Source organism: Sphaeramia orbicularis, chromosome 18, assembly GCF_902148855.1.
Source record: "Sphaeramia orbicularis chromosome 18, fSphaOr1.1, whole genome shotgun sequence".
In the NCBI taxonomy this organism is placed as follows: domain Eukaryota; kingdom Metazoa; phylum Chordata; class Actinopteri; order Kurtiformes; family Apogonidae; genus Sphaeramia; species Sphaeramia orbicularis.
Genome location: NC_043974.1, coordinates 10,263,606 through 10,281,054, shown reverse-complemented (window position 1 = coordinate 10,281,054; position 17,449 = coordinate 10,263,606). Strand labels below are relative to the sequence as shown.

At 38.2% G+C, this 17,449-nt stretch overlaps 1 protein-coding gene across 1 annotated transcript in view; it reads left to right on the top strand.

The window, feature by feature from the left end:
* Nucleotides 1-17,186, top strand: part of htr2cl1 (5-hydroxytryptamine (serotonin) receptor 2C, G protein-coupled-like 1) — a 402,018-nt gene extending 384,832 nt beyond the window's left edge. The window contains 4 exon segments of the mRNA XM_030162626.1: nucleotides 8,840-9,075; nucleotides 15,745-16,092; nucleotides 16,094-16,202; nucleotides 16,205-17,186. Coding sequence (XP_030018486.1) covers nucleotides 8,840-9,075; nucleotides 15,745-16,092; nucleotides 16,094-16,202; nucleotides 16,205-16,311 — 800 coding nt within the window. The 3' untranslated portion in view covers nucleotides 16,312-17,186.
* The last annotated feature ends 263 nt before the right edge of the window (nucleotides 17,187-17,449 follow it).

The following is a 17,449-nucleotide window of genomic DNA, read 5'->3' as shown; positions in this document are numbered from 1 at the left end:
TCCATGAAGTGAGTAATAACTAGTATTAGAATATGTTAAAATGTGAGAAAACATCAGATTAGCTGCATTAAACATGGTTTCATTTCACTGTTTTCATATCACTTTATGATATTGGGTTTTAAACGCATGTTCCTTTGCTTCAAGAATAAAATTCATGGTGTAACTAAGTGGAAAATTTTTGTAACTCCATGAAAAACAGGTTGATTTAAAAAAAAAAAATTCAATCACATAGTGTTTTTTTTCATGCCTAAAGAGGAGTAAAAACACTCAGGAAAAAAAAAAAATCTTGATTAAGGTTCTCATAATTCATGCAGGAAAGGGTTAAACTGAACTCTGTCAGGTGAAGGAGTAGATCTCAAAATAGATGTCAATCAAACGGGATTCAGCCTTTCGACTGATCCTCCAATCAGCATGTGGAAGCTTGGCGTCCAGCCCGGCCGAGCTCCACCCACAGCTCTATTCGTCTCCAGAGACACCGAGTATCCAGGGGCGGGACAACATTGTGGCATTTATCCAATTACCGTCCAGTTTTGAGGCAATGAAAAAAACTGTTCCACTCAGTCTCATTGAAGTGCATGGACGCCGAGCTTCTACGGGAAAACGCACTGAGCAGAGATCGTATGAGAAAACAGCGCAACGGGAATGTATGAGAAGTGAACAACATCACATCAAAGCTGATTCTGAACAAACTCGTCTGTGAGATGAACGTGTTCTAACACATTTGTAGTCAATGAAATGTCAACACAACCGAACATATTTGACCATTTAATTTTCGTAATTTTAGGGAGAGCCGAGCTTCCCTTGCAGTCTGTGAGAAATCGCCTGTCGCAAAAGCAAGGCAATCTGCATTCCATATGTTTATTCCTGTTGTGTTACGCCGTAAAACCAAAAATCGGTTGTCTTTCCATAACCGATCCGAGTTGCCTTATGTTGGTTTTATGTTGTTTTCCCTGGCTGTACATTTTAATCCTTCCACAAATCTTTGAAATCCCCAAATTTAATTGAGCGGAAGTACGAAACAGATTGATGGCTTTGCGGTTTTTTGTTTTAGATTCTTGAAATAGTTCAGAAAACTCTTCAGTGCTGCACAAACACGGCTGAGTTTTTTTTTTTTTTTTTCAGTTGAATAATGGATTCCGCTTCAGTCCGTTGCCAGCAGGATGAACATGTTTTATCCTGCGCCCACTTGACGTGTTGAGGTTTCTATTTAAGTGTTTGGCCTGAGGTCTTACAGCACTTTTGCAACTGGAATGAATTCAGATGTTTTTGACTAAACTAAATGCACTGTAAAGAAAAGAGAAGAAGTCATTCCCCTAAAGATGAATTGTAGGAAATTACTGATAAAGTGAACTAAAGCAACCTATATTTGAGGCAATTCACCACAAATACACTGTTGATAGCAGACAATCTGTCCTCTTAGTTTAAAGGCAGTTGGTTCCAAGTCCAGCATTAGATTTTACACAAACATAATACAGTATGAAGTAGTCCAGGGGTGTCAAACTCATTTTAGTTCAGTTCCACATTCAACTAAATTTGATCTGAAGTGGGCCAAACCAGTGAAATAATAACATAATAATATATAAATATGTCAACTCCAAACTTCTTTATGTTTTAGTGTGAAAAAAGTAAATTTACATTATGAAAAGGTTTAGATCTACAAAGTATCCTTTCAAAAGATGTGAATAACATGAACAAACTGAAAAAATAAGTGTAATTTTAACAATATTATGCCTCAGGTTATCATTTCCACATGTGCATTATAACTTACAGATCACAGTGGATCTACAAACACACAAAATATTGAGTAACAGGTACAGTCTACTCTCGTTATACCGCGAACTTCCGTTCACGGCCAAATTGGCGGTATAGCGAAAATGGCGTTACAACGGGTTGCGTCCATAATGTGCATGTCTTTACTATATGATGTCTATGCTGCCTCCGTTAACCCGTTCTAATTGCGTTTCTAAATAAATCTTGATTCTGTTATGTTGTAAGGGATCATTTAAAGTGGGGAAACATTTTAAGCATTATTATACCGTGTCGGGAAATGACACCCCATCATCTTCAGGCTTTGGCTTAATCCCACGTCCTCTTCCCGACATCCTGACCTACTGAGTGTTCTGCGATAAATGAACGGTGGCCGTTCCGTAGACCTACTCGTAGCTTGTCGCGATCAGCGTCTGGTGCGTTTGTTTCAGTGCATTGTTAAAATTTATGTGTACTCGATGACAATCATGTTGGTGGTATAACGGTCGGGAAATCAATGGTATAAGTGTTGTTTGTGCATGGAACTGGGCTGGCGGATGGCGATAGGCGGAAATGGCGGTATAATGGCGGGCGGTTTAACGAGAGTAGACTGTTGAATCTTGTTAAATTGTACTTACTTCTCTTAAGATATTTCAGGTTGTTCATATTTTTTCAGGTTATTCAAATTTTTTTGCACATTTTTCTCATGTTTAATCTTTGTTTTAGTATAAATACATGAAAATATTCACATTTACAAAGAGAAAAATTTGGAGTTGTCATTATTCATACTGTATATATATATAGATATATAGATATATCCCTGTATTGCACTATATTAGGGGTATTACAGAGCGCAGCCTGTTATGTTAATTAGTTTTAATATGGAAATACTAGCTTCTATCTTAGGCTGAATCCCAATTCACCCCTTGGCCCCTCCCCCTTTCCCCTCCATTTTGTGCGTACACATGAAGGAGTGGTGTTGTCCCAATTCTCGATTAGACGGAGGGGAAGGGCTAAGGCGAAGGGCTGTATAGTCCTTGAAACGGAGATTTTCCAGAGCCCCACTGTGAACACAGGGGTAGGAGAAATTTCCCATAATTCTGTTCGAATTATCGGCAAGATGGAGGTAAACACAGCAAAAAAGGGCAGTAGTGTGATGAAAGAAACACACAAATGTACATATTTTCTTCATAAACAACTTAATCATTTGATCGACTTTTTAATGCTGTTTCAATGTGTTATCGATCGCATTTCGGCGGTTTACAGTTGATAGTCGCAAAAAGATGCTCAAAACCAATGGAACAGAGACGGTTACAGCTACTGATGGCATGGGGAATTCTTTCAGAAACAAAGTTGTCGCATCTGTTTATAGCGACATCGATGACTGCTGATGACGTAAGAGGACTCAAAGGGTTGTCCCATTTCATAGGAGAATGTTTCAACCCCTTCCTCTTGCAGCTCCGTTTCAAGGGGTAGTGCCAAGTGCAAGGGTCAAGGGGTAGGGGTAAGGGTAAGGGGGAGGGCTAAGTGAAGAATTGGGATTGGGCTTTAGTTTTATTAGTGAGGTTTAGTCTTTCTTGAATCTGGGGTATGTACCATTGGTGAAATTCACAAGGTCAAAAGTGTTGTCTAATAAAAACTAAACAAAACATTACAGTTTTAAGAATGAACAGTCCTCCAAAAAATGTGTGTTTGGGCATACATCCTCATTTCGTCACGCTAAGCTCGGCTTGTCTTCTTGTGCAAGAGCTTTTTCCAATGGACATTTAGATACATGGGATTTTTTCCCCTTGAGAAATACCCCACATATCACCATCTTTTTTATCACCTTCCTCTATAAGGCAGTTGGTGTTATCTGAAGCTGGGTTTACACTATGTGATTATGGGCTGTCCAAAAGGAAAGATGAGAAAATGCAGTAGTATATGTGGTCCTGGCTAAAAAAAAAAGAAAAGAAAAGAAAAGAAAAGGTGGCCCCATATTCCAAGGTGAGAAAGATTGTTGTCCCAGTCGTATAACCGAAGACAGCTTGGGATCAAATTGTCACAGTGTCAGAAATGTCGGACAACCATCTCATTCACAGGTCCACATTGTTTTCCTTGTCATCAACTTTGGATTTTATTCTGAGAAATACCCAGAGTGCAACAGTGGTCATTTGCTCATTGTTTGCCTCCATGGTGGTGCAGACAGATGGTATTGACATTTCATTCTTGTAGCTGGTTTTCATTGTAGTCTGAAAGCCAGTAGGTCTTGCCACAGTCCACATAGTCCACATACACCAGTCAGCCAAAACCTTCTGACAACTGACTGGAAAAGTGGTCACAATATTGATTATGTCATTACAATGGGACCTTTCACTGGGTTGGATATATTAAGCAGAAAGTGAACATTTAATCCTTGGAGCTGATATTGTCGGAAGCAACAAAATGATCAACGTAATGAACTGAGCAACTTTGACAAGGTCCGTATTGTAACTAGTGATGTCACAATCTGGATTTTTTTTGCTTCCGATTTGATTCGATTTTGTTTTATGATTAGTTTTGCCAATACTGATCCGATACTTTTCACTATGAAACTTTGATTTAAATTTGGAGTCATTATTTATAGGTTATTATACTATTATTTTATTTGAGATCACAATTGGGCTGAATGTAGAGCCTGAACTAAAACAAGTATGACACTTTTAACTCTTGATAACTTTAGTATCATTTTTACACTTTCCAAATTCATACTGTGGGTCCAATTAGAACCTTTGGCGGGCCAGTTTTGGCTTGTGGGCTGTATGTGTGCTACCCCTGCCATAGCGCATCTATGGACAGGTCTGGCCAGGGATTACACGGGGGTGCATTCTGTGCCTTACGTACCTCACAATGAGTAGGCACAGACCATACAACCGTGCAAACTGAAAGTGAAACTTAAGAGGCTTTACTATTTCCTTAATGCCCCACACTGAGTCTGGCATACTTGACTCGAGGTGGACTCAGTGCGGATCCAAAGTGAACATCCACCAGACACGTCCACGCTAAATTCAATTTCTACGACCTCGCAGACTCCGTGTACGTTTACTCAGTATCACACAATAGACTGCTCGGTGGGAAGTCTTCACATTGATCTGTTTTAAATGTGAAATAGGTACGCTTGACTCAGAGGCTGCGCTAGACATTTTTATTGTCCATCATTTTGACGGACAGAGTTGTAAAAATTCCATCATAACATATTATTATCCGTCATTTCAAATTTTTATTTTGTAATGATAATTAGATATATTTAGTAGTATTTAATGTTCAAAAACATCTCAATGATGCAGCAACTGTAGTTGCTGCTGGCTGATAAACCAACGTAATATCACGACTCGCATAATTATATACGTCACCTTTAATTGGTGTGTTATCTGTAGACATTCTAAGCATTCCTTGTGTTTGTTCATACAGTGTCAAATCCCATGCACTGAGGGTTAGGGTTCGGGTTATGAGAACCAGAGATCTGGGAACAAATTGACATGCCATCAAATAACACATGAAAGGTAGAAAATGCTTTACATATAACACACCAAATGCCAGCAGAACTGGCGTATTCCTTGCTTGTCCGTGATCCTTCACCGCATCAGTCCCTGTTTTTTCACCACGTTTATCAATGCCATCCTATTTACTGGGCTTTTGAAAATAAGTAAGGAGACTCGGCTGTCTTCACATTTTGCGCTAGCAAAGTAGCATCTAATTTTGGGCTAAAGTCAGATAAACAACAAGACAAGCCTTGACACTGACTGATTAATGTGCACACTGGCATCAACTGGACAGGGGGTCTACTACAGGTGAACTAACGGTGAGTCATAACTGAAGTACCGCTGTTGTATTCAGTGTAGTTGTGAACAGTGGTGGCGCTGTATGGTTCTATACAGGGAGGATGCTGTTAGGGACTGTTTGATGACTTGTGAAGAGACAGACAGACCAGCGATCCTGGGAGCAGGTTCTGTTCACAGTGTTGTGTGAAAACTTTCTTTGGTTGATTACCCTCAGTATTTTAATCCATCAAAATGACGGACGGCCTTCAGAATTTTTCATCATTTAAAAAAAAAAATCTGGCCTCTGGCTTGACTATGAAACCTCAAACGTCCGCGGACAGTGCGCATGCAGTCTGCGCTGCTCACAGTATGCGCACAATACGCCCAACTCTGTGGGAGCCTTATGCCTCCCTCTGTCGTGTAGCTCATTTTCCTTTTCCCTACCTTCGGAAACTTTCATTTGAAGGGGCAGGACCTTTGTTTAAGAGGGCATTGCCCCCACCTAGAACCAGGGCCCGGATCAGCCGGATCTCATGACAAAATCTGATCCAATCTTGTAAAAAATGCCAGATCGGCAGCCAATACCGATCTTTAGATCAGATCGGCACATACCTAATTACAGCGGTGATGACTGGGTCAGAGCATCACCACAATGGCAGGTCCTGTTGTTTGTTCCAGGTCTGCAGTGGTTAGTACCGACCAAAAATGGACTAAAGAAGGATATCCCAATCTCAGACCAATCGATCATCTGTCAGACGTGTTACATACATCCGATACATCAGATCCATAGAGACCACCTCTTTACTTCCAGTACTTCAAGGATCTGCTGCTAACATCTTGGTCCAGATCCCACAGTACATCTTCAGAGGTCTGGTGGAGTCTAGGCCTCGGGTCAGAGCTGTTTTTGTGGAAAAAGGCGGACCCGTGCAATATTAGACAGGTAGTAATAATGTTCTGCTCCTGTAGACGCCCCATTGGTCGAGATCTGGTTGTTCTTTAGATACTTTTGGTAGGTTTTAAACACTGTACACTGGGAATGAACAACAAGACCATCACAATTTCTCCCTTGTCAAAGTTGCTCAGATTCGTACTCTTGCCCGTTTTGCTTTTAATAATGCATCAACTTTGAGTTCTACACATTCACTTATTGCCTAATATATCCCACCCTCCGACAAATCCTATTGTAATGAGATAATGGAAATTAATACCACTTTGTCTGTCAGTGGTCAGAATGTTATAGCTGATCAGTGTATGTAATGTGATATACCTGCTGTAAGTATATTCGCACCATGTTACGCAGTATGACTGGGAATAAACTTAAGTATCTGAAATATCAGTGTGTTGGCAACTTAAGGTACAGTCCTATTTAACCTCCCAGCTAAGGGAGTTTTGTCCATATTTGTGGATGAGTTATACACCTTACTTTTGAAAAAATAAATAAAATAAACCTGTCCACTGAAAAAGACATTCATTGGGGGAAAAAACTAAAAATGCGTCTGAAAACGTATCTTGTGTCATGCTGTTTTGCTCTAGACCACAGGTGTCAAACATGCGGCCCGGGGGCCAAAGGTTCCATTCCGACCCGCGGGATGAAATTGCAAAAATTAACCTGAATAGTCAAGGTTGTCAAAATCATTTTGGTTCAGGTTCCACATACAGACCAATGTGATCTACAGTAAAAATAACAACACAATAACCCATAAATAATGACAACTACAAATTTTCCTTGTGAAACATTATGTGGAAAAAATTTAAGTGAAAAAAATAAGATTACACTGTGAAAATATTTACATTTACAAAACTATTCTTTCACAATAAAATGCAAATAAATACATAAATTAAAACAAAGATGAACTACCCGAAATGTGCAATTTTAACAATATTCTGCCTGTTATTAAAGTTTTGTGCATTTATACATCCACTGTGATCTGTAGTTGTGTTAATATAAGATGGAATATTGTAGAAATTGTTCAAATTTTAGTTCCAAACTCCAAAATTTTAACAATATTCTGCCTGTTCCCAAATGTTTATGTAACATTATGTGTAATGTACATGTATAAATAATAAGTCGAGGCATAATATTGTTAAAATTGCACTAATTTTTCAAATGAAATTTCTGATTTTTCAGGTTATTCACATCTTTTTTGTAAAATGTAGATATTTTCATAATTTAATTGGGGGTGTTTTTGCACTAAAACAACATGAAAAACTTGGATTTGTCATTATTTATAGGTTATTAAGTCATTATTTTACTGGTCTGGCCCGCTTGAGATCAAATTGGGCTAAACCAAAATAAGTTTGACACCCCTGATCTAGACAATTTTTTTCATGCAAAAAAACAGAATGTGTTCTGGGTCTCAGGAGGTTAAAGTAATCTGGAACATTACTTTGATGGAAAATTAAACACTAGAGCACAGGTGTCAAACATGTGGCCTGGGGGCCAAAACCGGCTCGCCAAAGGGTCCAATCCGGTCCGTGGGTTGCATTTGTAAAATGCGAAAATCACACTGAAGATATTAACAATCAATGGTGTTAAAATAATTTTTGGTCAATTCAATCTAAAGTGGATCCGACCAGTAAAATAGTATCATAATAACCTAAAAATAATGAAAACTGCAAATATTCCTCTTTGTTTTAGTGTAAAAAAAATAAAATTACACAAAAATGGTTACATTTACAGACTGGCCTTTTACAAAATGTTTGAAATGTGGAATTTTAACAATATTCTGCCTGTTACTAAATGTTTTGTGTATGTGTAGATCCGCAGAAATAATAAATTAAGCCGTAATATTGTTAACATCGCACTTATTTTTCGTAAGAATTTTCAGGTTGTTCGTATTTGTTCATGTTACACTCAAATAATGTTGATAGATGTAAACATTTTCAACACAGAATTTTACTTTTTTCACTCAATAACATAGAGAAAACTTTGGAGGTGACATTATTTATAAGTTCTTATCCTAATATTTGTATTGTTTTACTGGTCCGGCCCAGTTTATATCATATTAGGCTATATGTGGCCCCTGAACTAAAATGAGTTTGACACCCCTGCACTCAGAGTATATAAAATCTCAAAATATTAGGCTTATGTAGGAAATGAATGGGATGAAATGACAAAGACATTAATTAAAGACATTCCCCGTAGTACAGTTTTAGATAGTTTTGTTTTTATTTCTGTTAGTAAAACGGTTTAATACTTAATGTTCATTATTTTGATCATTTTCATTAGGGATAGTAATTTGGATGATTTCCCGCTGACAAGCTTTTCCACTGTTTTGTTATATTTAACGTTCTCTACATTCTCCTGTCCACAGAGTTAAAGCCCCCGCCCCCTCAGAGCAGAAGGAACACCCTGAGCTGCCTGAAAGGGGCGGAGCCCAGCATGCTACTCAGCGCCTCCACCTCAGACAACATAAGCATCATCCCCAGCTCTGAGGTGGCATCGCAGCTCAGTTCGCCAGCCGCAGGGCCGGGGCGGAGCGACGCATCTGGTTGCCACGGGCGACGGGGGATGATGCAGGCCATAAAGAACGAGAGACGGGCCTCCAAGGTGAGAACGAAATATACGGCAGAGCCACAGTGGTTGTCATGTGATTTAAGGTGCGCTTAAAAGTTGGCCTCCAGCAGATGTTTCATGATCCTGAGTGTCCCAAACTTTAAGGCGGTGGTTCTCAATCTTTTTCTGTCGGACCCCCCTTTGGAGGACGAAAGATCTCTAGGCCCCCCTCAACCCCAACAACATTGTAACAGCGATGCAGTTATAACTTTTATTGAAAGAAACATTAATATTATAACCAGGGTGCGATTTGTCAAAAAAAAACAGGGGGGGGGGGGGGGGGGGGGGGGGGGGGGGTTGTTTTTTGGGGTTTTTTTTGTCTGAGTGGGGGGGCAGCAGTTATATACATGTAACTAATGTCGCATTTTATTCCTCTATGATCTTACATGAAATTTTCACAACTTCTAACCTGTATCCACTGGACCCCCTCCACTGCTCTATGGGCACCCCACAAATGCTGGGCCCCATGAATTTGTCACATTCACCCCCCCACTTTACGGTGCACCAGTGCATGGGGACGTTCGCGAATTCTGAGACTGCCGACAGTTCGGCTCAGGTGACCGTTAGTGCCAGTAATGTATTTAATTTATTATATTATATTAATTTAATGTATGTAATTAATTGGTTGGTTGCCCCCCGAGGATGAAAATCACTGAGCAGAAGTAGGGATGTAAAAACCCGGGGGGGTAATCCTCCCCATCCCCCCCAATAAATCACACCCTGATTCTAACAATATATTTTGCTTTTCCTTGAATAATCTGTTGTGCAAATTTAAAATAACTTGGATTTTTGCTTGAACAATACAAACAAGCTCAACACAACTATTTTATTAGCTATGTTAGCTTATACTTTGAATATTCTATATAATTTTTTTTTTTTTTATGGGACACTTTTGTCATGTATGCATACAAAACCCATTGCATTTAGCTTTAATGTATGTGTTCGCTAACCTACAATTTTAGTTGTTTTTCATACATTTAGCTTATTGTTTTACACTCATAAACCCTTTTTTTTATTATCATTTTTGCATTACTTATACCTATTTCAGCATCTCTGCTTGCTAGCTAACTAGTTTTAATGTTTTGTTATTTGCAATATGTGCCATTAAAATGTTAATTTGCTATATGAAACATGCTACACTTAATTATGTATTTTATTAGCTATGTTAGTTTATACTTTGAATAATCGATATTTTTTTTTTTTTTTTTTTTTTTTTATGTGGCACTTTTATTGTGTACGCATACAAACCTATTGCATTTAGCAGCGAACACATATGTTAAAGCTAAATTTTAGCTTTAACATATGTGTTCGCTAACCTACAATTTTAGTTGTTGTTTTTTCATACCTTTAGCTTATTGTTTTACACTCATTCACCTTTTTGTAATTTATCATTTTTGAATTATTTATACCTTTTTCAGCATCTCTGCTTGCTAGCTAACTAGTTTTAATGTATTATTTGCAATAAGTGCCACTAAAGCGTTAATTTGCTATATGAAACATATTACGCTTAGTTATCTATTTTATTAGCTATGTTAGCTTTTACTTTGAATATTCTATATTTAAGTTTTTTTATGTGACACTTATCATGTATGCATACAAAACCCATTGCATTTAGCTTTTAAACGTATGTGTTCACTAACCTACAATTTTAGTTGTTATTTTCATACATTTAGCTTATTGTTTTACACTCATAAACCCTTTTTTTAAATTATCATTTTTGCATTACTTATACCTATTACAGCATCTCTACTTGCTAGCTAACTAGTTTTAATGTTTTGTTATTTGCAATATGTGGCATTAAAACATCAATTTGCTATATAAAACATATTACACTAGTTGTCTATTTATTAGCTATGTTAGCTTATACTTTAAATATTCTATATTTAAGTTTCATTTTTTTTTTTTTTTATGAGACACTTTATTGTGTATTCATACAAAACCCTTTGCATTTAGCTTTAAAACATATGTGTTCGCTAACCTACAATTTTAGTTGGTGTTTTTTCATACATTTAGCTTATTGTTTTACACTCATAAACCCCTTTTTTTAAATTATCATTTTTGCATTACTTATACCTATTACAGCATCTCTGCTTGCTAGCTAACTACTTTTAATGTTTTGTTATTTACAATATGTGCCATTAAAATGTTAATTTGCTACATGAAACATATATTACACAGTTATCTATTTTATTAGCTATGTTAGCTTATACTTTGAATCATCTATATTTATTATGTATTTTACTTCTTTTTATGTAACACTTTTATCATGTACGCATACAAAACCCACTGCATTTAGCTTTAACGTATGTGTTTGCTAACTGGATATGTTTTCTCCTCTGCAATAGGTGACGTTAAAGCGTTACAGTTAATTCATGTCGACACTTGTCTCTAGTGATTGACAGGCATTTACTCCAAATCAGCGCTACATCAGTTTATTTGTCCTTTTTGGTTGTTTGTCCTTCTTACAAATGGCATGTGGACCCCCAAGCATCTGTACCCCCTTGGGTACATATGCCCCTGGTTGGGAATTGTGGGTTTATGTCGAGCATTTGGTGCAGGACAAACAATTTGTTTATCTCACATGAAACCAGACATCTGTTGGGTTGTAGTAACAAAACCCAAACTGCTAAACTGAGGATTGTAATAACCCGAGACTGAGCAAATACTCTGATTCCCTCCAAATATCCAGAAGAAAGAAAACTGAGCAGTGGGATGATTATCTTTTGTGTTTTTGCCCACTACATGCATCCCCATAGTCAGTTTTTCCCAGTGCATATAAAGCTATTCATGGCTGTAGTTTAACCCATAAAGACCCAGTCCTTCTTCTGTATCAGTTTCCACATGAATATTTCTATTTATTGAATCATTCTTTAGTGACTTATCATGTTTTTTCAGCGTAAATCATGTATTTTCCCTTATTTATTTTACCGATCATGTCGATGTTCATAAAAGCTAAGATTAAAGTTGTGTTTTATTATATCAGAAACAGAAAACTGAAGAAAAAGTGACTTTTTCAATAAAATATATCAATAACTGAACATAAACCCAGTGTGTTTATCCACTGTCATTGATCCAACTCCATGGGTTTTACTGGTGAATCAATGCTGTAGTACACAGGTGTCAAAACATGCATCCCGGGGGCCAAATCTGGCCCGCCAAAAGTTCCATTCCGGCCCTGCAGGATGAAATTGCAAAAATGAACCCTGAACAGTCAAGGTTGTCAAAATCCTTTTGATTCAGGTTCCACATACAGACCAATATGATCTACAGCAGGGGTGTCAAACTCATTTTAGTTCAGTTCCACATTCAGCCCAATTTGATCTCCAGTGGGCCAGACCAGTAAATAATAACAGTGAAAAAAGTAAAATTATATTATGATCAGGCTTACATCTACAAAGTTTCCTTAAAAATCTGAATAACACAAACAACTTGAGTTGTCTTAAAAAAAACAAGTGCAATTTTAGCAATATTTTGCCTTGGTTTTTTAGTTTATCATTTACACATGTGCATTACGATCACACAAAACATTTAGTAACAGGCAGAATATTGGTAAAATTGCATTTACTTTTCTTAAATCAATTCCGTTTGTTCATATCTGTTCAGGTTATTCACATTTTTTGTAGAAGTATAGTTTAGTAATGTAAACATTTTCATGTAATTTTACTTTTTTACACCAAAAAAAACAAAGAGAACATTTGGGGTTGTCATTATTTATAGGTTATTATGATAATATTTTACTGGTCTGACCCACTTGAAATCTAAATACCGGTAGACTGTATGTGTCTGTATGTGGAACCTGAATTAAAAGGATTTTGACACCACTGATTGTTAATATCTTCAGTGTAATTGTTGCATTTCACAAATTCATCCCACAGGCTGGATTGGACCCTTTGGCGGGCCGGATTTGGCCCCTGGGCCGCATGTTTGACACCTGTGATCTACAGTAAAAATAACAACACAATAACCCATAAATAATGACAACTACAAATTTTCTTGTGAAAAATTATGTGAAAAAATTTAAGTGAAAAAAACATTACACTGTGAAAACATTTACATTTACAAAACTATTATTTCACAATAAAATGCAAATAAATACATAAATATAAATAAAGATGAACAAACCAAAATGTGCAATTTTAACAATATTCTGCCTGTTACTAAATGTTTTGTGCATTTATAGATCCACTGTGATCTGTAGTTGTGTTAATAACAACAGATAGAACATTGTAGAAATTGTTCAAATTTTAGTTCCAAACTCCAAAATTTTAACAATATTCTCCCTGTTGCCAAATGTTTATGTAACACTGTGTGTACATGTATAAATAATAAGTCGAGGCATAATATTGTTAAAAATGCATTCATTTTTCAAATGAAATTTCTGTTTTTTCAGGTTATTCACATCTTTTTTGTAAAATGTAAATATTTTCATAATTTAATTGTTTTTTTTGGTTTTTTTTTTACTAAAACAAAAAGAAAAACTTGGATTTGGCATTATTTATAGGTTATTAAGTCATTATTTTACTGGTCTGGCCTGCTTCAGATCAAATTGGGCTATATATGGCCCCTGAACCAAAATGAGTTTGACACCCCTGCTGCAGAATATGATGTTTCCACGGTAACTATGGAGCCTCTGAATGTCCAAATGAGTCGTATCTGATGACCATGAAAAAATGACAAATTGTATTTTACACCATTTACAACAGGAATTAAACATTTTAGATCAGTAGATTTTGGTCACTAGAGGCTGTTTGGGTCTTTATGGGTTAAATATGTATTCAGCCAATGAACAGATCCTTTTAGAACTTATAAAAGTACAGTATAAAGACATACAAATTTGTCTATTTTTGTGATGAAGACATGCTCTTCAGAGGACCCCACCCCACCCCCCACCCCCTAAAGCCTCCACACATGAGTTTCATATGCCTGAGCCAGAGTCACAGAGTGCCCAGCACTGGCTTCACTGAATTCTAATTCCTTTTGGATGAACACCAAAGCGCTCTTGTATCTGTATTAAAAATTAAAAACCCACGCAAAGTGAAAAGGAAAAAAACAGACTTTATTAGATTTATAAAACAGTCTGTGTACATATAGTATTTGAACTGGAGAGACTTCAGCTTCAGTCACTTCATAAAAGGCATTTTAATTTGAACACTCTTTCATCACTTCCCTTTATACTTGAATATCTATGAGAGGCTGTATGGGACATTATTCAGAATTACCTTTCACACACACACACACACACACACACACACACACACACACATATGAAATGCATTAACACACATGTGAAAATGCACACACACACACACACACACACACATATGAAATGCATTAACACACATGTGAAAATGCACACACACACACGTGAAATACTTTCTCAAACATAATTTTTTTTACTTCAAATGGAAATGATTTGTCCTGAACAGCCAATGACAACAAAGACTGTGTGGAAGTAGTCGATTGCCGTCCGTCTGTAGATGCATTTACCATTGTTGTCAGTGTTTGTGCAGATGCGAACAACTATGAAGTCATGTCGCTGCTTCACATAAATCATTTTCTGACATCAGTATGAGCTGATCAGCACCTGTAACAGTTTAATCTACTGGTTCCTGCTTCTCCGCTTCCATTTAAAGTAAAAACTTTGTTAGAGAAAGTATTTCACATGCATGTGTGAGTGTGTGTGTGCATCTTCCTGTGTGTGTGTGTGCTTTCATATGCGTGTGTGTGTTTTCATATGTGTGTGTATGTTTCCATGTGTGTGCTTGTGAATGCATTTCACGTGTGTGCATTTTCACATATGTGTGTGCATTGTCACGTGTGTGTGTTTTCATATGCATGTATGTGCATTTTCATGTGTGTGTGTGCATTGTCACGTGTGTGTGTGCATTTTCATATTCGTGTGTTTGAAATTCATGTGTGTGTATGTGTGTGTGAATGCATTTCACATGTGTGTGTGTTTTCATGTGTGTGCGTTTTCATATGCGTATGTGTGTTTTCGTGTGTGTGTGTGTGTGTGCGCATTTTCATGTGTGAATGCATTTTGTGTGTGTGCGTTTTCACATGTGTGCATTTTCATATGCATGTGTGTGCGTTTGTGTATGTGTGTATGTTTTCGTGTCTGTGTGTGTGCACATTTTCACATGCGTGCGTGCACTTTCACGTGTGTGTGCGTTTTCATGTGTGTGACTGCATTTTGTATGTGTGCATTTTCACTTGTGTGTGTGTGTGTGCATTGTCACGTGGGTGTGTGTGCATTGTCATATGCGTGCCTGTGAAATTCATGTATGTGTGTGAATGCATTTCACATGTGTGTGCATTTTCACGTGTGTGCATTTTCACATGTGTGTGTGCATTTCCATATGTGTGAATGCATTTTGTGTGTGTGCGTTTTCACGTGTGCGCATTTTCATATGCATATGTGTGCGTTTTGTGTGTGTGTATGTTTTTGTGTGTGTGTGCATTTTCACGTGTGTGTGCGCTTTCATATGCGTGTGTGTGCGTTTTCATGTGTGAATACATTTTGCGTGTGTGTGCATTTTCGTGTGTGTGTAAATGCATTTCATACGTGTGTGTGAATGCTAATTCTGAATAATGTCCCGTACAGCCCTTCATAAACATCCCTCCTTTTTTCTCTTTTTTTAAATGTCCTCTCTCTTCCTTCAGGTTTTGGGAATTGTCTTCTTCCTCTTCCTCATCATGTGGTGCCCCTTCTTCATCACGAACGTCACTTTCGTTCTGTGCCGCGGCTCCTGCAACGAGTCGCTGCTCCACGACCTCCTCAACGTCTTCGTGTGGGTGGGTTACATCTCTTCCGGGGTGAACCCTCTGGTCTACACCCTCTTCAATAAGACCTACAGGAGAGCGTTCTCCAGCTACATCAGGTGCCAATATAAAGTTGGGGCCAATGCAGCGGGGCGTAAAACCCTCCTGGTCCCTCCCCCTTGCCCATCGCACGCCGTGACCCCTCTTCTGATGGGCGGTCACGACAAAGGAGGCATGGACCGCAATAGTAAACTGTCGCAACGGCGGTAGGGGGGATAACGGGAGGTTGACGGTGGACCCGGAAGACACGACGGATGACGGGACGCAGTTCGGAGGAGCGTCGCAAAGCATCTCCGAATGCCAAACATCGGAGTACTGTCGGAAACTGAGCCGGAAACAGAGATGGAGCAGGAGCTGTCACTCATCAGCTATAGCCCCGCCTCTAGAGAACACACAAGCAGCGTGTGATCGTGTTTGTTACTTCGTGTTCTTTGTTTTTGTAACACCTGCGAACGCTGGGACGAGCAGCGTAAACCGCAGGCAGGTGCTGGGGAGCCTTTTTTCAGCAGATTCAACCGGTTTATGGTACTTTTATTGGGAATGGGCTCATTTTGGTTGAGGCCTTATCCCCATGTTGAAGTGCACTAATTCTACCAATGAGTAGAAGTAGAGATCAGGAGGAAAACGGGAAAAACTGAACTTATGTGGTGAAAAATTGGCAATCTCCTTTGATTTTTTTTGGAATGAAAACCACCATGTGATTTTATTTGTTTTGTATTTACTACAAAAATGTTGGTTTTTATCCCATAAACAGAGAACGAAGGTACATTTGGAGGTCCGATCCGTGTCAAAAAGCCAAAAACTGGACATGACGGTGAAGAGCTTAACCTCAATCTTAACCTAGAACGCAGAAAAGCGGCCCTAGATGGAAGCTCCCGATGCATCCGAGGACAAACTCCGACATCGAGCCTTCACTCGGAGTCAAAAATGGAGTCAGAGCTCCGTGGAATCCCCATCCACACCCAGCAAATGAAACCAAATCTATTTTCAAGCTTGACAACAACGGTGGTGAAAAATCTATCCGAATGAACCTTTTTCCAGCATGTATAATCGAACTATTCAACCGACAGAAATGAGATTTTCACTGATGAAAACTTTCGATCTTCAAAGCTGCAGTGAAATCTGGTCTCTGAGAGGACGGAGATGAAGGAATGTACAACGGCCACTGGTCTCTGGTGGACTCATAGTGCCATCTGGTGGTCACAGAGAAACAGACACACAGTGTGGTGTCAGAAGTCTATCCCCCTTCAAATGTACAAGGGGTTAATAGAGCTAAAAAAAAACAAAAAAAAAAACAGAAACAACATGGCGCAGGCCTTTTGGTCCAACACAGATGTCAGGCTCTTGTTTCCCTCAATCAGTAAAACCATTATGAAAGGAATAAACTCCCATTTTTATTAACATATTGAATACAATTCCACAGAAACACTCCGAATATATCTTTCCTAACAGTACTACTCATCATCAGCGTCGTCTCTTTTCAAAACATTATTATCAGCCAAATCGCACTGACCTCTACATTCAAAAAACAACTACTGATGGGTGA